This window comes from Dysidea avara, chromosome 7, assembly GCF_963678975.1.
Source record: "Dysidea avara chromosome 7, odDysAvar1.4, whole genome shotgun sequence".
In the NCBI taxonomy this organism is placed as follows: Eukaryota; Metazoa; Porifera; class Demospongiae; order Dictyoceratida; family Dysideidae; genus Dysidea; species Dysidea avara.
Genome location: NC_089278.1, coordinates 10,920,811 through 10,942,131, shown reverse-complemented (window position 1 = coordinate 10,942,131; position 21,321 = coordinate 10,920,811). Strand labels below are relative to the sequence as shown.

The 21,321-nt window shown below is 38.4% G+C and overlaps 2 protein-coding genes across 3 annotated transcripts in view; one reads left to right on the top strand and one right to left on the bottom strand.

The window, feature by feature from the left end:
- LOC136260568 (USP6 N-terminal-like protein) overlaps positions 1-5,095 on the top strand; it is a 97,074-nt gene extending 91,979 nt beyond the window's left edge. The window contains exon 12 of the mRNA XM_066054360.1: positions 4,726-5,095. Coding sequence (XP_065910432.1) covers positions 4,726-4,979 — 254 coding nt within the window. The 3' untranslated portion in view covers positions 4,980-5,095. The remainder of the gene's footprint in view (positions 1-4,725) is intronic.
- A 7,294-nt stretch (positions 5,096-12,389) lies between these two features.
- The window catches only part of LOC136260075 (AT-rich interactive domain-containing protein 2-like), a 77,582-nt gene continuing 68,650 nt past the window's right edge, over positions 12,390-21,321 (bottom strand). For both annotated transcript variants that reach the window (XM_066053689.1, XM_066053690.1), the window contains one exon: positions 12,390-12,556. In XM_066053689.1, the coding sequence (XP_065909761.1) occupies positions 12,460-12,556 (97 nt within the window). In that variant the 3' untranslated portion in view covers positions 12,390-12,459. The remainder of the gene's footprint in view (positions 12,557-21,321) is intronic.

The following is a 21,321-nucleotide window of genomic DNA, read 5'->3' as shown; positions in this document are numbered from 1 at the left end:
CAGGTGATTTGTTTGCAGCTAAACTCTCTACATGGTGGTTTCTTTATAGCTGAACTCTCTACACGATGGTTTCTTTGTAGCTGAACTCTCTACAAGGTGACTTCTTCTAGCTGAACTCTCTACAGAGTGATTTGTTTGCAGCTTAACTCTCAGAGTCTACATGATGGTTTCTTTGTAGCTGAACTCTCTACAAGGTGACTTCTAGCTGAACTCTGTACAGGGTGATTTGTTTGCAGCTTAACTCTTTACATGATAGTTTCTTTGTAGCTGAACTCTCTACAAGGTGACTTCTTCTAGCTGAACTCTCTACAGGGTGATTTCTTTTTAGCTGAACTCTCTATATGATGGTTTCTTTGTAGCTGAACTCTCTACAAGGTGACTTCTTCTAGCTGATCCCTCTACAGGGGGATTTGTTTGTAGCTGAACTCTCAACAAGTGATTTATTTGCAGCTGACCTCTTTATGTGGTGGTTTCTTTGTAGCTGAACTCACTACAAGATGACCTCTTCTAGCTGATCTCTCTCCAGGGTGATGTGTTTCTAGCTGAACTCTCTACTGGTGATTTGTTGCAGTTAAACTCTCTACATAGTGGTTTCTTTGTAGCTGAACTCTTTACAAGGTGACTTCTTCTAGCTGAACTCTCTACAAGGTGATTTCTTTGTAGCTGAACTCTCTACATGGCGGTTTCTCTGTAGCTGAACTCTCTACAAGGTAACTTCTTCTAGCTGATCCCTCTACAGGGCAATTTGTTTGTAGTTGAATTCTCTACACGGTGATATGTTTGCAGCTGAACTGTCTACATGGTGGTTTCTTTGTACCTGAACTCTCTACAAGGTGACTTGTTTCTAGCTGATCCCTCTACAAGGTGACTTCCTCGAGCTGATCTCTCTACAGGTTGATTTGTTTGTAGCTGAACTCTCTACAGGGTGATTTGTTTGCAGCTGAACTCTCTACATGGTGATTTGTTTGTAGCTGAACTCTCTACAGGTTGGTTTCTTGGTTACTGAACTTTCTACAAGGCAACTTTTTCTAGCTGATCTCTCTACAAGGTGACTTCCTCTAGCTGATCTCTCTATAGGGTGACTTGTATCTAGCTGAACTATCTACAGGATGATCTGTTCATAGTTGAACTCTCTACAGGTTAATTTGTTTGTAGCTGAAACCTCTTGTTTCAAACAGATCTCACTATAGCATAACTTCTTTGTAGCTGAACTCTCTACAGAGTGATTTTTTTGGTAGCTGAACTGTATATAGGGTGATTTGTTTGTACCTGAACTTTCTACAGGGTGATTTGTTTATAGCTGAATGCTCTGCAGGGTGATTTGTTTGTAGTTGATCTCTCTACAGGGTTTCTTTGCAGCTGAGTTCTCTACAGGGTGACTTCTTCTAGCTGAACTCTCTCTTGTTTCTAGCTGATCTCTCTACAGAGTAACTTGTTTGTATAGCTGAACTCTTTACAGAGTAGTATTTTGGTTGCTGAACTCTCTACACGGTGACTTGTTTGTAGCAAAATTCTTTACAGAGTGACTTGGTGGTAGCTGAATTCTCTACAGAGTGACTTATTTGTAGCTGAATTCTCTACAGAGTGACTTACTTGTAGCTGAACACTGTATAAACTATAAAGTGACTTGTCTGTAGCTGAACTCTCTTCAGGGTTACTTGTTTGCAGGTGATCTCTATAGGGTAACTTGTTTGTATAGATGAACTCTTTACAGGATAGTTTCTTTGTAGCTGAACTCTCTCCACAGTGACTTGTTTGTAGCTGAATTCTCTAGAGAGTGTGGCCGAACTCTCTACAGGGTGCATGACTTGTTTATAGCTGAACTCTCTTCAGTGTGACTTGCAATTTTATGAATCACTACAGCGATATATTTGTAGCTGAACTCTCTATAGGGTGACTTGCTTCTTGCTGAACTGTCTATAAGATTAACTGTTTGCAGCTGAACTCCCTATAGAATAACCTGTAATGTAGTAGAATTCTATAATGGAGTAAATAAATTAGCTGAATGCTCTATTAGGGTGACTGTTCTATTAGAGTATCTCGATCTCGCATTTGCTACACTGAGTTGGCTTTCGAATCATAACTCAGTGGTTTGTAATCCAATTCTTCTATACTACTGCAAGGACTTTCAATGAAGATTACTCCAGCTATACACCGATTTTCAGCTCATTGCTCTAAGCGGTTTGTCTAGTAGGCGTGAAAACTAATACTTTTTTATTCCTAAAAATCGATCGCGTAATTGTGACACAGGTTGGGTTTTGTGTCATATCTCCGTGGTCTTTATCTCGATTCTTGTCAAACCACCAAAAGGCAGTCCTACGATAGCAATTTTCAACTCATTCCATGAAGCGGTTTACCCTGTAGGCGTGACAACAAATCGATCTTTTTTACGCGAATAATTGGTCATTAATCCTGAACCATTCACCGGATTTGCACCAAATTTGATGCTAGGATTCGCCTTTGTACTCCCCTTCTGTGTGCCAAATTTCAAGGCGATCGGAGAACGCGTTTGCGTTTTATAGCAATTTTTGCAATTGTGCGAAAATACGAAGAAGAATAAAAAGAAGAAAAAAAATGAAACTTTGGCCACTCGTATCTCGGAAATGGCTTGAGTGATTTCCTTCAAATTTGGAATGTAGACTCCACTAGCTGGCGGGCAACTCTGCAGCAAATTTGGTTCCAATCGGATGAGGTATCACCGAGATACAAATGTGTGAAAATGACGTTTTCTTTCTTCCTGTAAATACACTCACGGTGTGGCGTGCCGGCTTCTTGGGCCGCACGACACACTATCGTGTGTCTTGATGTTCTTTACTGTATACAGTACAGTGTTTAGTAGTACAGTATGGCCGGTTTGCTCAGCATGTTCTGGAGGAATCATGTAGGTTTACATCTTTCTACGAAGTAATATCAGCCCAAAACTAGGCTTACGAAACCTTTATCTACTATGCTAAAAGCTCAATATTTGACATAGCTTGGACTTGATACTAGCCTTTTCATCAACCACATAGCTACAATGAACGCATCATGGGTTTACCTTTGTCCTCCTTTGTGTCCCAGTTCTTTTCCTTTGCAGCGCAATGTGTAGATTTGCAGCAGCAAAATTATGTGCCAGTATGAAATGGGACTCATCTGTAATTTTTGAAATAGTCAAAGTAAGCGGATTGACACTTCACTTATTGTCCTCCATTGTGAAGGGCTGTGTGTAACAGGTAGAACATACCTAAAAAGTACACAAACTGCCACTTTTCTATAACAAAGGAGTGGACAGCCCAAGTTTTAGCCTTTTGTGATGAATAGTCACAGCACTAGACAGTTGGAAAAGGAATAAATTCAATTTGTACAGCAACGTTAATACGGAAAATGAATTACAAGCGCTTATGTAATTGATCAAGAATCGTAACTGAAATAAGATATGAAGATGGGGTTTGGCTTAGTGTGTTCACCATGAACTGGCACATCGACACAGCATAATTCATATACAAATACTGCCTGCCATCTGTTTTGGTTTTGGAACTAATTTTACCTATGCTCAGCCAAAATCAGTCCACAGGCCCCAATTTGAATACCATTGGAGTCATTAATTATAGATATGTGGTCCATTTTCTCTCATTATAGGGACTTTTTGAATTAGTAGTTTCAATACTGAGGAGTTTGTATAGTCTCCGTGCAAACAAAGTAGGCCATGTCAATAATGAAATGATGACAGTAAACTTTATTTCTACCGCATTGCAAATAAGCACCCATAACTTACGTGCTATATGCTGTACAAACACGAAACAAAGATTTTCTTACTTCCCTTGAACAGGCAAATCTGATGATGTATTGGTTTTATTGATTTGAGCTTTTTTTCAATACATACCAAAGCAATCAAAATGTACATCATTTTTTTATGTAGAACGTGTATTTTTACAAAGTTTATTTCAATACGTTATAGCAAAATAGAATTTTGCAAAAATGGCTGGGTCTGCTTGGCAGGTCACAAATGTTAGTGAATAAGTTATGTTAAAAGTAGCTTTGCTGTTCACTGCCCTGCTATAGAATGCTACTGTTAAATATTTAATAAAATGTGACCGGATCTGCGAAAACCCGACATAATGGTGCATTTTTCAAATTCTTTATCATTGAATATTTATAATCTACTTAAATGAGTGCATGCTCTGGCCAAGTTTCAGCCTTGTATGCCAACAACTTTTGGAGTTACAGCCCTACAAAGTAGCACCAACAGAAAGATCGATTTGTACAGCAAGTATTGGGAAAATAAATTACAGGTGCTTACAAAAATGACTGTAACTTACAAACGCAATGCAGTACAGAGTTTCAACTTGCACCATCGTGTTTGCCATGAATAGGGAAGTCCATTACATGGTGAGTTTTTTCTCCTACCAACTTTCTTCACTACATACAGAGACGAAGTCAGTGAGGAAAAATTGGATCGTGTACGACCACTTCGACACAAGTGCCCATAACTCATGTATCCTTTAGGCTACTGCTACGAAACAAAAGATTTTCAATCTCCTTGAGTAGGCGAATAAGATGGTACCCATGTTTTTATCATTGCACCCTTTCTTCATAAAGAACAAAGCGTTTAAAAATTCTTACGCATTGCGATCAATAGCCTATACTGGAAATTTAGGCTTACACCATTGTCAGGTTTTTGCAGGTCCAGTCACAAATATTCTGTATAATCGACTTTTTATATTAATTATTGAATATTTCTTTTAGAATTACAATCAACTATGGCAGATCTTACCAAAGCAGGATTAGCAATTCCACCACAAGTAGCAGAATTACAAGATATTGGACATTTGAATAGAATATCAGTACAGAAAGCAAAGTCACGTTTATCTGCACTTAATAGCAGTGGCAACAATGCAGTGCCAAATGGTTTTACTGCTGGTACTATTCAGAATGGAACTGGAAATGAGAAAAGTCTTTCAAGTGCACCTATTTTATATGGAAGTGAAACTGCTTTATAGAATGCTATATTTATAATATGTAGGGTTTTTGGGAGGGTAAGGGTTGTATTGTTATGTTTAATATGTATGGTATGTATATGACTTTTTATTATAATTAAAATTCTTAAGTAATGGTACGTTACCATGTGGGCACAAGTATAGGAATTTAGAACACTGATCATTTCTACTGCAAGGTCTTGTTCATTTATGGGATAGTGAAGAGGATACTAGATTTTTGTCCTACCCCAGTCAGTGTAATTGTTTACTTAAGCAAGAAACTTAAACAGGGGACCTAGTGGTAATGGGGTAGCCTACAGCTGTGTCAGTGAGTTAACTGGGCATCTCACTAATTGTTTTTGGCAAATTATAAGCAGAAATGTCATGTGAGTGTATACCTCCTATAGTTTTTGTGTGTGTATGTATATGAAAGAGTGCATGTGTTTGTTCTCCATCTGCACATTGTAATCTTTTTGTCCCATGATACTCCTGGTTCTGAGTAAGCATACCAGTATACTCATTTTCACCACCTACTATGTTGTTCAGTACCTTATTTGTATGATGATAGTCACATGGCTTATCAGAAATTGAGTGAATTAATAATTCAAACTGGACTTGTATACTCTTGAATCCAAAAACGACCCTGCCTTGTGGTTTTTTGAAAATCCTCTGAATCTGTAGCATCAAACCCAGTATTAAAAACCAGAACAAGAAAATGCACACATCCAAATATTAACAAGTACACACACACACAAAAAAAGGAATTTTGGATTAGAGTAGGGACCACAGCAAAGTAGTGAAACAAGCTGGACTAGTAAATCATGGTAAAACAATAAGTAGTGTTATGTCCCTACTGTGCTCAATATTTCAGTACTTTTTATTGATATGCTGTGGTCCCCACTCTAGTTTGAAAAGTCCTACTTTTTTGTGTACTTGTTTGTTAACTTTTTATTATGACTGGTGAACCCATTAGTAGAGCAGCATATTCAATAAATTGTGCACTTTGCGATAAAAGTATGAAATTTTCCACACTCCAGGACATGTAATTTGAGAGGTGGGACCATCGCAGATTTGACACCTGGTGACCTTTACAGCCATTTTGTTAACACGGAAACCTAATTTCACCATAGTATTTTCATACTTTCACTAAACATATTAAAATGGGCACTCAAATTAAAACTCTTGATTCAAGGATTATATTTGACCATATTTTGGAAAACCATACATTTGGGCACATGCAAAATTTGTGGGAATACTCAATTGGAAATTTGTGATTTTTTTAAAATTACTTTTTTTGCATATTCTGATAAAGCAACTATTAAGGCTTCTTGCTGTGAAATTTCACACCCATAGCTCCTTTATTCTAGGAGATATACTCAATTATATCAGACCATGTAGTAGTTTCACAATGGTGGGACAGCAATTAACTTACAAATTAGGTGATTTGTTCATTCCCAAAACCAAACATTTTCTTGTCTTTAGACAATAATACAACTGATTTAATTGAGGAAAAACACAAAGAACACATGATTAAACTCTCAAAGATCTCTTCATTCATTTAGATTGTAAGAATGGAGATCTTTGTCAACAAAGTGATTTGTCATCAATTTGTCACACCTGATCACTATAAACTGTAAGGAAAAGTTAGTTTGTTATGTATTAGACAGTAAATTAGCCATATCTTTGGAATGCTTCATTGTATCATCACAAAATTTTCACACAAGTTAGATAACCACTCACTGCTTCATTGTAGCTATAAAACAGAAATTTGGCCAATGTGGCCAAATGTATGGTTTTCCAAAATAGGGTCACATATTGTAATCAAATGTTATAGCCAATTAAACTAAATATTATTGAATTTAAATTTGTCAACATAATTTCCCATCATGTTTCCCAACAGCATTAATTATGTTCATTTGGTAATTTTTTTTTTTACTATATTAAATAGAAATGTAGTGGATACATGTAAGTGGTAAGTAAAATTAACTCGTATTAAATTTGTAGTAGCTATATTATTGATATTGTCAATTGTTACAGTGAAGCTACAATACAATGTGACAGTGCTTTATGATTATTAGCTTTGCCTGGCATCATTTCATTAATTTAGGCACATTTGATTATTAAATAGAATCATAGTGGCCACATGGTAAGTGAAATTGATGTATATTTAATGAATAAACCGTATTTGTGGCTCATTCTTTTAGCCAAACTACTAAGTGTATTATTTGATTTGATGGGAGTACTGGTTTAATGGAGAAAAAGCATAAACTGGTAGATGTTACCTTACCTACTCCAAAGAGACCACCTTGTGTCACTGACTGGAAACTCTGCCAATTGGACACAAATGAAGTCTTACAATGTCCAGCAAGATTTAACGAGGTCAACATGTAAATGGATATAGATCATTAGTTGAGCATTTGATCCAGTTTAAGTCCTTAGGACATATGCCATTGGATGTTGACATTGAAAGGCTTGATGATGGAGATGGAATTGAATCTACGATGATGAGACACCCAAGCATGCTGGCATAAAACTTGCTATTTAAATTGTAATCAAACAAAACCAAAACTTGATTGAGTAACTAAAAAGTTGGTACAAGAAAAGGAATCACTGGGAGTGCATACACGGTTGAGCCATGATAAGATTGAACTCAAAAAAAGCTGCATGTTTATTTTGTGGAGAGCCAGATGGTTCTGCAGGACTCCATAATGCCTCCACCTATAACATCGATAAAAAGGTTAGGGAATGTGCAGTTGAACGTAATGATACTGTTCTTTTAGCCAAACTGGCTCCTGGTGACATGATTGCTTTAGAAGCAAAATGTCATAAATGTTTAGCAGCATTTAATGATACTGCTCTTTTAGCCAAACTGGCTCCTGGTGACATGATTGCTTTAGAAGCAAAATGTCATAAATGTTTAGCAACATTGTATAACAGGGCAAGATCAGCATCTAGTAACTCATCTATTGGTGAATGTCACAATGATTATGAAAGCATAGCATTTGCAGTGTTAGTGGCCTACATGGAAGATTATCATAAGGAAACAAGTGTCGCACCAGTTTTTAAGCTGTCTGATTATATAACACACATTTGGCACAGTTTGGTGTTGAAATTGATGGACGCATTCACACATCCAGATTAAAATCAAGGTTACTTTCTGTGCTGCCAAATCTCAGGGAAACATCACAAGGTCAAGATGCACTCACAAAAGCTTGTGACCATGACCATGAGAATGATGCAATTCTTTTGACGCAAACTGCAATGTTGTAAGAAGATCGAGAAATGTTTAAACAGAAACATTATTTTAATGGATCACTTGTAGGAGAATCTCTGAGAGATGTTGTTGCACATAAGTTGCTAGCCCTTGTGAACATGATTCTTTTTGGCCCGAATATTGAAAATCAAAGCTACTCAAAGAACACAAGCAGTGTGTCAGCATCCCAGTCAATTTCTCAGCTCATAATGTTTAATAGTGTCATACACCCTATTACTGAGATCACTACTGAAGCTAAAGAGTTAAAGTGGCTCCAAAAAGTTATGGAAATGACTCATAAGGAGCAATTAGATAGTACAGATTGGATATATTGGTCTGCATATCATGCAAGCATTGCAGAAGTAGGTACTCCAACACCTGCAGACTGCAGTTAGTGGATTATTACCACTCTTAGTAGACAGTGTGCACTCAATAGCTATGATCAAGCATTGCATGATTATTATTCAAGCTGCAGTTCAACATCTCAACCCTGGGTAAGTTCCTGTAATTGGAGTGGATCAACCACTTTCTAAGGAGATCCAGTGGACCTGGCCTAGCACACTGGGAGACAATCACTTTGTTATAATGTTTGGTGGACTGCACATTGAAATGGCTGCTCTAAAAGTACATGTGACCGGCCTGCGAAAACAGGGCATGTGGGCACAAACTACATCCCGTCACTCAACAGGTAATATCTCGGTAGCACCATAAAGCCAATGAAATACTTACTCAGTGCTGGAAATTGCATTGCCATAGCGTAATGGTACAAAAAGTTATATGAGTGATGAAAGTTTGAAAAAGTAGGCAAAAATCATGTGCTCACATTCCCTATTTTCAAAGGCCCAGTCACATTTGTAGCCATTACGTGTATCTGGTACTAGGCAACTGGTTAGATGGCAGTGGATGGATAAGTGCTTTAGTACAGGCCAATGTTGCAAGCAGTGGCACAGGAGATTCTGCAGTTGGACTGATGACAAATCCTGGAGCACTAAGACGCTGGATGGTTGCAAGTCCACAGGTTTCAAGGATAGTCAAAGAATTTGAATTATTGCAAGGAAACACTAACAGTCATCACCACATGCATCATGAACAGCAACCTGGAGTACAGGTTGCATTTTCAACTGAAGTCAAGTCTTTAGTGTGTGTCTTTGAAGAAATGGTGAACCACATTCTTGGAGCAAAGTGAAGATCTTTTAGTTCTTGATACAAGAGATGTAGTAGATGTTGCTGTGAGTGAAACGGTTTAAAAGATTGAAGTCATTGGAGAAGCACAATACCTAAAATTTATTGAGGAAAGGCTCATAGAATGTGAAAAGCCTATCACTGATGTAATCTAAAAAAAAACAAGCATCCTTTGTTTAATCACACACCAGCCAAACTCCCTTCAGAACATAAGATACAAGTTAGAGCATTAAAAAATGACCTCAACCTCTTTTCTTGATTGTGCATAGCTTGTCAAACAAAATCTGGAGATCTGAATTCATTTGTTGCTCATGAAAATCAAGCATCTCCACGATCCCTTTCTATTGGTGGAAAAATTCGACTGGGTGCTAAGTCTGACCTTCTTGATTGCCTTGAATTAGAAAAGTCCAGACAGGAGGCACAATTACTGTGATGCCAAACTGTTTGATGGTGCTGCAGTTGTGCAGATGCTCAACCCTGGTCCCTGGAACAGCAAAAACTTTCAAGAATATGCTTACACTGTTTTTTTTGCTGTATATATCCAACCAGTTGGCAACAACCCGGAGACTGGACATTATATGGGATGTGTATGTTGCTGGCAGTTTAAAAAGATATGGCTAGGAAACAGAGAGGCAAGGGTACCAGAAGTCCAGCAACATTTGTACCTCACAATTGGAATATTTTCTTTGTGTTAATGAAATCAAAACATAGTTGTTTAAATTTCTAGCTCTCCAAGTTATTGGTTTACAAATCAGTGAAGGAGAAGAGATTTATGTAACAGAAGGGATCAACGTAATGAGTACAACAACTGATGTTGATGAGTCAGCTATTGCCCCTTGCTTAAAGGAAGAAGCAGACACTCATCTTTTTCTACATACTAGATACTAGCCTAGATACTAGCCATGCAGTGGCAAATGGTATCAAAAGTTGTACATATGTACAGTAGACACTGATGTTGTATTGGCAATTGCTATGCATGGTCTAATTAATCCCGAAGAGCTTTGGATAGCTTTTGGTACCCACAAAAAAATTTGTTACATTCCTATTCACAAAGTGGTTAATGGAATGGATCCAATGCTGTGCAAAACTTTACCAGTACTTCATGCATTTACTGGTTGTGACACTGTTTCAGCATATGGAGGAAGAGGGTAAAAGATATGCCTGGAAAGTATTTCCTGATGTTAGCAAAGCTTTTGAAGATCTAATTCTTGTTGAAAATGACATAAGTGAATCATCATTGTTGTTGTTGGAGCGATTTGTAGTATTACTATATGACAGGACCAGTGATCTAATGGGAGTCAATGATGCTAGAAAATGGTTATTTACTGAAAGATCTAGAAGCTTGGAGAACATACCACCAACACAAGCAGCACTTATACAGCACATTGAACGAGCAAATTATCAAGCAAGGAGCTGGAGTTTGGCAATGATTCAAATTCCTGAACTTCCTAGTCCAGCAGACTGGGGATGGTGGAAGGATAGCATGGGCTGGCATCCACTATGGACAGATGCATCAAAATCTTGCCATGAATTGATATATGCTGCAAGTGCAAGAAAGAATGTAACAAGTGGTGCAAATGTGTTAAAGCTGCTCTAAAATGTACTGCTGTCTGCTTTTGCTCTGGAAACTGTTGAATTTATAACATTTAACTTTCCATATTTAATATAATTATTGTATAAAATGGTTTTGATTTCGCATTATAAACTGGTATAACTTTTTACTTCAGCACATGTTGCTGCAGACCTTCAGTGCTGGTCACTGTAAAGCATTAATACAATAAATACTTTAGGATTAAGGAAGAAAATCCATCCCTCCTGGAGGAGACTGAGTGTGGCCCCGACTAGACATTGGGTGACCTGCAGTTCGATTCCTGGGGTTGGAGGGATTTTTTTCCTTACTTTGGCCCCTTTTCTGTTACACCTTTTCAGCTATAAGTCACTAAGTCTAAGTCCTTGAAATTAGGTTAGGTAATCCTAAGGCTGCAGCACATGTTGCTGCAGACCTTCAGTGCTGGTCACTGTAAAGCATTAATACAATATACAATACTACAGTACCACAGAGTCTTATTTTAAACACCATCTTAGTCTTTGAATCAAGAGCTTTAATTTGAGTACCTATTTTAATATGTTTGGTGAAAATATGAAAATATTATGGTGAAATCAGGTTTCCACATCAGTGAAAATGGCTGTAAAGGTCACCAGATGTCAAATCTGCAATGGCTCCACCTCTCAAATAACAAATAATGAGGTGTACTAACTATGTGGAAAATTTCATACTTTTATCGCAAAGTGCACAATTCACCCTATTTTATTGAGTATGCTGCTCTACTACATGCATACTGCATCAAGAGAAAAAATGGCCCCAGGTATATTACACAGCATTACGAACCAAGAACTGTTTGAAAAGCACTTCTACAATCAAAGTAGCCACAGAAAAATACGGACAATTTCCATTACGAAGGGAAGCCATCACACTACTGCCAAATTGACACCTTTCGTTGTCAGCAAAGGAGGACACTGGTAAGTCCATGAAGAATATATTGTACATACTGTGGTATTAAGCCAAAAGGCATGTGTCCAGCTGAAGTGACATCGAACAGTGAAAAAATCAAGCCTGTAGCCATTATTGAGTTACGCTTGTCTGAAGGCATCAGTCAGTCAGTTAGTCAGTAAGAAAATTCCATTTTATAATTAAAAAAAAAATTCATAGCAACTTGTTGAAACCATTTCGGGTAGATCTGAAGGCTTGTTTGGGTTTAGTTTTACTTAACCAATATTGCTTCATAGTTGTCAGGGAAAGGTGAGGCTGGTTTTGGGTGTATTTTTTATGAGCCACACCCACACATTTGTTGTTGTCCCTACTATACAGTACGATACTGTATGATAAACCACCAAAACCCAATTTTTGGTCTGCTAGCCTCAAAAGGCTAGAGGCCAAATGAAACAACGAATGCAGGGGTAGATCCAAACTTTAAAAGGGGTTCCACTTTGCAGCATGGTCAGTCTAGCTATTTAGTAGTAATATTGTATAAATACATACAAGCATTTGACACAACAGTGATAAAAAGATTAAGGTAAGAAAAACAAACACTTTGCAACAATTCCAGCACAGTCTACTCCTGATAGTGAGATAACAGAGAGATTCTTCTCGTATCTTTTCAATTCCCTATTGAAAAAATATACATACAATATATATACAATGTATTGTAAAACTGTATCGTGATTGCATATTTCAACAAACAGGTAACTAACAGTAACATTATATTATTTAATAGGCCCTTGTGAAAATTGCTTACAGTCAAGACTCTTGGTAGTGAAGTAGTGTATACAAGAAAGTAAGTACAAAGTGCACACTGCAAAACATGTGAGGCCACTATTGTGAATTATTTACTTTGCAATTATTCATACCACAGTTCTGAGAAAAATTTGGTTTCCACATAGAACTACATACTTTACTCTGATTATATGTTTACATAAAAGATGTGAGCTACAATAGCTAATCCATAGACTGATTTTCACAGTACAGTCGATTATCGAAAAGTTCTGTAATCTCAACTGTGGAAGTGACTGTTCTATTAGAGTATTTGCCTAAAGTGTATTATCAGGCTACCGGTACAATAGTACCGTTCAGGGGGTTTAGAAAACCCGGACCAGACCAGGTCAATTCTTCAAGTAAGCCAATTCACACAATAGCTATAACATACAATTCACGCAATAGCTAGCTATAACATACACTCTTCACCTTTGTAGCCATTCTGCCAAGAACACAACTTGATAAGCTGTAGCTAGCTATGATGGCTCAGACTGCAACAACGATCGCACATGAAACTTCATCCATGATAAAACAAACTAACTAAGCTATTAAACTATTTTCTACTACATTTCACTACAGAATCACTACAAAGCTACAAGCTCTTTCTGCTGTACTGAACTGTTACACACACGAGTAACCGCCTGAATTTATTAGAATTGTGATATACAAAGTGAAAGGAACTAAGATAACAGCAAACCTTTGAATTTATTTCGGTAGTGATGAATGAGTCAAGGTAGTAAGCTTTAAATAGAACAAAGCCTTACTACTCCAGAAATCTCTATAGTTAGCTAGCTACAGTAGCTACCCTGGGCATATAGCTATGTATGTGTCACACTAGCTTACCTTTTTAGTTTAGCCAGTCATCCATGACCATTCCTTTAAATAAGTTCAAAGGTTTGCTGTTTTCTTAGTTCCTTTCACATTGTATATCACGATTCTAATAAATTCGGGAGGTTACTCGTGTGTGTAACAGTTGAGTACAGCAGAAAGAGCTTGTAGCTTTGTAGTGATTGTGTAGTAAAAAGTAGTTTAATAGCTTAGTTAGGTTGTTTTATCGTGGATGAAGTTTCGTGCGCGATTGCTGTTGCAGTCTGAGCCATCGTAGCTAGCTAACTGTGTTCTTGGCAGAGTGGCTACAAGGTGAAGAGTGTATGTTATAGCTAGCTATTTGTGTGAATTGTATGTTATAGCTATTGTGTGAATCGGCTTACTTGAAGAATTGACCCGGGTTTTCTAAACCCCCATACAGAGCTGGATTTCAGAAGCACTTCAGTCCCAGTGCTACTATAGACAAGTACACATGCTCAGTAGGGATATAACACTTCTTATTGTTTTACTGTGATTTAATATCGTGCACAACTCCAGTTTGTTTCAGTACTATCAATGTGCTACGGTCCCTACTCTAGTTGAAAATTCCATATTTTTTAGTGTACTTGCTTGCTAACTTTTTTTTGTAAATAATTATTATGACTGGTGAACCCACGCATACAGCTATGTTAATTATCGTCTGAAAACTGAAGTATCCATTTTGCTCTGTTGTCGGCTATGTTCAACCCGTTACACAGCAGTACAAATCAAGAACTGTTCAAAAAGCACCTTTGCAATCAAAGTAGCCATTATGAAATTAAAAATACGGATGATTTCTGTTACGAAGGGAAGCCATCACGTGCTACCGCCAATTCGACACTTTTCGCTGTCAGCAAAGATGAATGGGACACAAAGGAGGACACTGGTAAGTCCATGAAAAATGCATTGTACGTACTGCAGTATGCCAAAAGGCACCTGTCGAGCCGAAGCGATGCTGAACAGTGAAAAATCTAGCCTGTAGCCTTAGCCGTTATCGAGTTACGCTTGTCTGAAGGCATCAGTCAGTCAGTCACTCAGTCAGTAGAAAATTCCATTTAATAAATTTTTTAAATTCCCTAGCAACTTGTTGAGACACATGCTAAGAAAGATGTCTACTTTCTGTTCCTTATTTATGCACTACAGTGGGATGATACAGTTGTAAACTTGCATGAAAGGATTGGAATTTCTTTGCTTGCTTATATTTGTAGGATGTTATTCCTGAGATTAAGCCTGTTAGCGTGAGGCGAATCTTTGAACTGGGTTTGGTGGCAATTCGTTAGACTATGGAAATTCCCCATAAAAACCACCATTACTAGCAGGGGAAGCTATGAATTCGTTAAAAACTCTCTGGAGTGTCATACTATGTAGTCAGCTTTCCCCACCCTTGCCTGTGATGGATGTTACTTTGCCCTGTCAATACCAGACAGGGCCGGTGGAAGCTCTTAGTGGTTGGTCAGGCAACAAGCCATGCCAGGTAATGATTCAGAGGTTGTGGATATTGCTTCATAAATACACTGACTTTTGTAACTTCCCTATAGCTGTCACACTACCTTTCTATATGTTGTAAAGTCTAATTTCATTTATACCATTACAACCTACCTCTCAGCAGAGCTGGAAGAACGTCCACCGCACTGGTCTTCACGTGCTTCGATCATTAGACGAGTGGTAACGTGAAGTGGGCTGTACATCCTTTTACTGTATTAAAAGTTAGAATGGTTAGTGTCTGTCTAGAAACAGATATAAATTAGTGTATGTCTTATCTGACGACATAACTACTATACGAGCTACCTTATTAGTGTATAGCTATTAGTATATTAGCTTCGAGATTAGCTTAGCTATAGGCATATGAGTTCACTTCATCGGACTGGCTTGGGCTGTGAAAATCTGCTACGGCAGTGGCTGTAGTGGCCGTAGTGCTTCCACCGGCCCTGCCAGAAGGGGATGATGTTCCTCCAAAAGTTTTTTAAAAACTCCCAGGTTTTTTCCCCGATTTGCTTAAAAACTTGCTAGACCAGCTGCCTTCCTAAATCAACGTGTCATATGGTGGTTTTCATGTCTATCCTCACATACTAACCTTGGTTTGGAGATACTGCTCTCCATCAATGGCCATTGTAGGGGTGATTATAACAGTCGGCCATCCGCTATTGGCTATTTACCAACCAATTAGCAAGATTGCCGCCCGTTTCCTTGTTTGGTCTGACATTTGTCAGGTCAGGGGTGTAGGATGTGGTTCTAACCTGCATAGTTATTCTAGTTAACATAATAACAATGTGCGCTAGATGAAGTAGCTACTGCAACAAGACTAGCAGGTCAGGGATTATAGACAGACCAAAAACAGAAAATTATCAGTCTCTGTCTGCACCACTGCAAGGGAGACAGAAACAGTCCACATCACACGTATCTGCCTCAGCAATACATCCTCATTTTCCGCTTACATCACTGTGAGCAGAGAGACTCCACAAGTGGATCACACCTCTGCCTACACACCACTGTAAGAAAGCTCATTGACACATCTCTACCTCACAGTTTGTTGAGAGGCAAAAATTAAAAGTACTTTATAGGACTTGCTGTGCATGCATAGCCAGTGTAAATTCTATTAATAGGGTAAACGTATGCTCTATTAGAGTAGTTAAATAAACGAAGCACTGCATAATTATTTCTTCTAACTGCAATGACAACAAACAAAATACAATAGATTATATTACATTCACTAGCTGCAATAGATAGATGACAGTCAGAAAGCGGTCACTGTAAAGGAAACACGCCCATACCCACAAAATAAGTTTCTGCTGTGAGTGTAATACTGCACAAGTGGCAGATTACAAGTCACCGCCTATACTATGCACCATAAGCGAGACCCAAGTAACACACATTGCTGCTCCACAGTGCTGACACATAATAAAATTTATATGAAACACATGCACCTCAATAATGCCAGTGTGCATTCTATTATATTATATGTATGTTCTATTGGAGTATATAGTGCAGTACCTAAGAAATTATAATAGACATAATCGTTCACTATTTGATAAAAGCACCAATTTTTTTACAGGGGTAAAGGAGCGTGCTCTAAGCGTTTTAAGAAGGGGAGGCACATAAAAAGTCCTCAGGAACACACCTTTTTGGACCCTGACAAGAAAACAATTTGCTAATACCATAATTCAGTCATGTTCCTATTAAGATACCAGCTGGTTGTACAACTTAGTTGTACAACGCATACAGCTGCAACATAATATAGTCAACTAGTTATCTATAAAAAAACAAATAGTTTAATCACCTAGGCAGTAAACAAAATCACTAAAAATGTCCTTTACACGGATTTCATCAAAGTTTTGGATATACAGTGCTAACAGTTGTGTAGTATCATGTACAAGGATCATCCTGATGTGTATGGTTTTTTATTGAAGGGGTATAACAAAAGTTATTTTATGGGAAAGTTTTAATTGATTACAGGTGGATGTCAGTACACTGCAGCATTATCACAATACAAACCACATCTCATAAAGTACAGCAGTTCAATTATCAAGCACAGCGTGTGACCAGTTATCTCACACCTTTATGCTAGGCGCCATGTGAGAGGTAATTAAATTTCCTGTTAAATGAAGGCAGTTACAAGTTGTTATAATGTCTTGTTCCTGAGTTATAGCGCTTCCAATTCAGATTAACAGTCCACGATATAGCGAAGCCATTGGGAATGAAGCGTTACCTTCTTCTTGGGTGATTCAGTGCCACAAAATGATCAAGACTGATAAATTACAGTGATGTGTGGCTGTGATTTTAAAAAAGGAATTATATCATTATCTGCATACTCTCCAAATGTTCTAGCCAGCTTCAAGGCAAGGCAGAAGGTCAGACTTTGTACCAACTCGAATCTTCCCTGGACAATGATGGTGGTACGGGTTGATTCTCGTGGGCAAAAATTGTTCTAAGTCTGCCTCCCTTGACTGACACGCAATATATAGCCGAGAAAATAGTTGGCAGTCTTTCTTAAGTGCAGCTGTTTTGAACATTGCATTAGAAACTTTCTTAGGTGGTGGGTTATGAAACAAACCTAGATTGTTTCTCGTAAAGGTATCAGTAATAACCATCTTATTCTAGCTATTCTGTTAGCAACAAAGGATCCATATTGTGTAATGCCAAGTTGCTTTGCTCGTAATACAGACTGTACCACTTCTTCTGTTATTATATCTTTGGTACCAAGCGAAATAAGCTCATCACTTGATTCTGCAAATGGATTTCCTAGTCCATTGAAAGTACTTACAAGAGAATTGACATCTCTGACAAAAGCTGTCTGATAATGTGCAGCTTGCTCATGATGTTTGATAGCAAGCTTATCATCAGTAATGGATTCTTCAAACTCATTTACCAATCTAGCAACTTCTGGACCAGCTAACATCCATCTACGGAGTGCACTGGACCTTCAGTAAGCCCCACAATACCTCCATCTCCTTTGATACATTTGTTACATTGTTCTTGAGATTGGTCAAGTGCCATACAGGAAAATGCACGTTGAGAATGCTGAACAACAAAAAAATTGCCATTTTGAAATTCCTCATGTACTGTACAATGTGTAGTAGTATTAAGTGCTGTCATATTCCTGATGTGCACTAGCAACCAACATGCATAATGCACATGGTCTAGTGCAAAAAACCACGGTGCCAATTAATGCAGTACATCAATGTAAAGATTGAAGTTGCCTTCATGTAAAGACCTCACATACATGTTCAGCACTTTCTCAAGTTCTATTATAACAAACCTGTAATAAAACTGAGGATGCTGCTGAGCCTTTGCACTACACCAAGCTTAGTAGTTGCAGACTCCTCTAATTCACTATGGTATGCAGTTTTGAAGAACATGCAGACAGGCAACAGTTACCTGGTGGGCATAGCGAGTATGCATTACATGTGAAGCAGAAAGAAATGCTTCTGTTTTACTGGATGTTGCAATACCAGCCTCAACCAGTGCAGTGTACCAACCACTTCCGTAAAACTATTTTCCCATCATACTCATTACAGCCATCTCAATATGCAATCCACCTAGCATTACAACATAGGATTTTTCATCTAACTCAGACCATGACCACTGAATTTGCTTCGCTAAAGCATATAGTGGTCGATCCATTGTGATAACTGGTATTTGCCCAGGGTTAAGGTGTTCGATTGCATTTTTTTTGCAACAATCATGACATGCTTAATCATAGCTACAGAATGTGCATTCTCATAAAACAGTGGCAATAGAACTATAATTGCTTTGGTAAGCACTGGCTGCTTATTATGCAAACTGGCCGGTGGAAATATTGTGTAACTAGTGGGAATATTTGGTATTCCTTTACTTAGTGCAGACATGCTAGTGGAAATAACATCGTGTTTATCTCCTGGATGAGCATCTGAAAGGTGATTTGTAATGAATCACTGGCTGTCATTGAAGATGGGTTATGATCTAGGTTGTCAACTGTTGAGGTTGTAAACACGTTCTTTTAAGTGTGGAGGGCAGACCACATCCTCTACCTCATGAAGCTTGCAAACAGCATTGGCAAGATCACTGGATATTTGAAGAACACAACCATATGACACAGACAACCCTAGTACATGTAACTTATCAACAAGGTCTCGTTTTCTAGTAGTACCATGCAGCATTAATCCAAGGTACATAGGATGTGGTGTCTCTCTGTCTATGTTATGTCGAACTACTGAGCTATCTGAAGTGCTAAACTTTACACTATTAAAGATCAACTCCTATTCTAAAGCATGCATATCAGTCATTGCTAGCTTAGCTAGCAAAGGTGTGTCACAAAGCTTTTCAGCACATTCCCGTACATGTTTATCAATGTTTGTGGTACTTGCTCTATGCAACTTGTCGTCACCAACCTGGTCACAAAAAAAATTGATATTTGGCTCATCTTTTGATGTGTCAGGAGCCCTTTTTGTTTTCTTCGGTGGTGGTTCCACAGGTGCATCTGGTACTTTCTTTCGTACTCTCTCAAGTGCTTCTAACAATAATGATTCCACAAGTAATAAGTGTGGGTATGAATCACTTGCCAGAAATTCATTAGAATTTGATCAAATTAGCAGTGTTCCTATGATGATTGACTTAAACAGATTAGATGATGGTAGTGGTATCATGGAAACATTATTACAGCACAAAGCAGTTTATCACAAAACATACTATTTCTCTTTATAACCGTGTTCGCCAGCATAATGATGAGCCTGATTCACTTTGTGGTGGTCAATCGATGTCAATTAAGGCTGTAGTGCTGGCTGAATTAGCATTATACATGTAATAGTTGTATCATGTACCCAAGTGATTTGCCTGATATGCACACCCGAGCTCGAGGGCAGTTAGGCCCGAGAGCGTGGGTGTACATATCAGGCAAATCACGAGGGCACGTGATACAACTGATATGTACCATGTAGGCTAATAGCCTACTGTGGTGGGCGATTAATCACCCAAGCCAATACGAGGCAACCCGCTGGATTTATTATATAGAGAGCCTTGTAAAATTCGATTATGGGTCAGCAGCAAGTAACGTTGCAGTTACGTTTGTTAACATAAACGGGAAAATCCTATGAATATCACGGAAACACTCAATTTTGCGCTTTAACAAGTGTTTCAAAGTTGCTACATCGTTTAACCACTGTTTACAATGTTTTCTAAACATCCAGAGGGGTAAGCTTCGCTGTAGAGTGGTTACCTCGTGATATACGAAAAGTGGGCGTGGTACGTAATCAAACACGCGGACACGCGATTGTAAATTAACCATGACACTAGTTCTCACCTTAAACTTCCGTCTGTCAACTCATAGGGTGGTAAGGGTGTCGAATCGCCTACGTATGAGTGCTGTAGAATGCAAAATTGGGTTCATGGTTTTCATCACGTGAGTAATAATAAACTCCCACAATCGAATACTGCCAGGATTCTTATAAAAACAAACAACGTTACCTCATCAGATATATCAAGGCCATGGTACATTTAAATGTATCATGGCCAGCCATGGTTTATTTTAAATGTACCATAGCCAGCCATGGTTTAACTTAAATGTACCATGGCCAGCCAGGGTTTATAAGATATGTACCCTGGAATTTGGCTTTGAAGTTAGGTGGTTTCATGGTACATAGAAGAGTTAACTCATAATGACATTACTATTCCAGTGTTTAAGGTATCAGACATGGTGAAGCTTTATGCCAACAGGTTAAGTCAACTTGGCATTGACATTAGCAGTAGAATTAATTCCACCAGGTTTAAAGAACGGTAACTGCTGGTTGAGTGGACACAGACGAATGGTTTAAGATAGACATGACGATTGTAGCTTGGTTTTTTGAGCCGTTATTTGATGAAATATGGTGGCGAGTTTGAGGGTTGTAAAATCACTTTCACGATGCTTATGCTGCATGGGGGACGTCTCACTCAATGATCAAACTGACCCCAACTGCATGAAAGTGCATCTGAAGTATTCTAAAACAGACCAGCTAGGCCATGGAGTTGACGTCTTCATTGGCAAAACAGGATGTCCACTATGCCCTATCAAGGCAACCCTAGCTTATATGGCAGTGCGTGGATCTGATGATGGTCCATACTTCAGACTTTCAAGTGGTCAACCGCCCACAAAGCCTTACTTTACCAACCACATTAGAGAAACACTGAAAGAGTTTGGACTACCAGAGTCTAACTTTGCAGGTCATAGTTTCAGAATCGAGGCTGCCACAACAGCCGCCAGTGCTTGCCTGGAAGACTCTACCATCCGCACCCTAGGAAGATGGAACAGTTCAGCATTT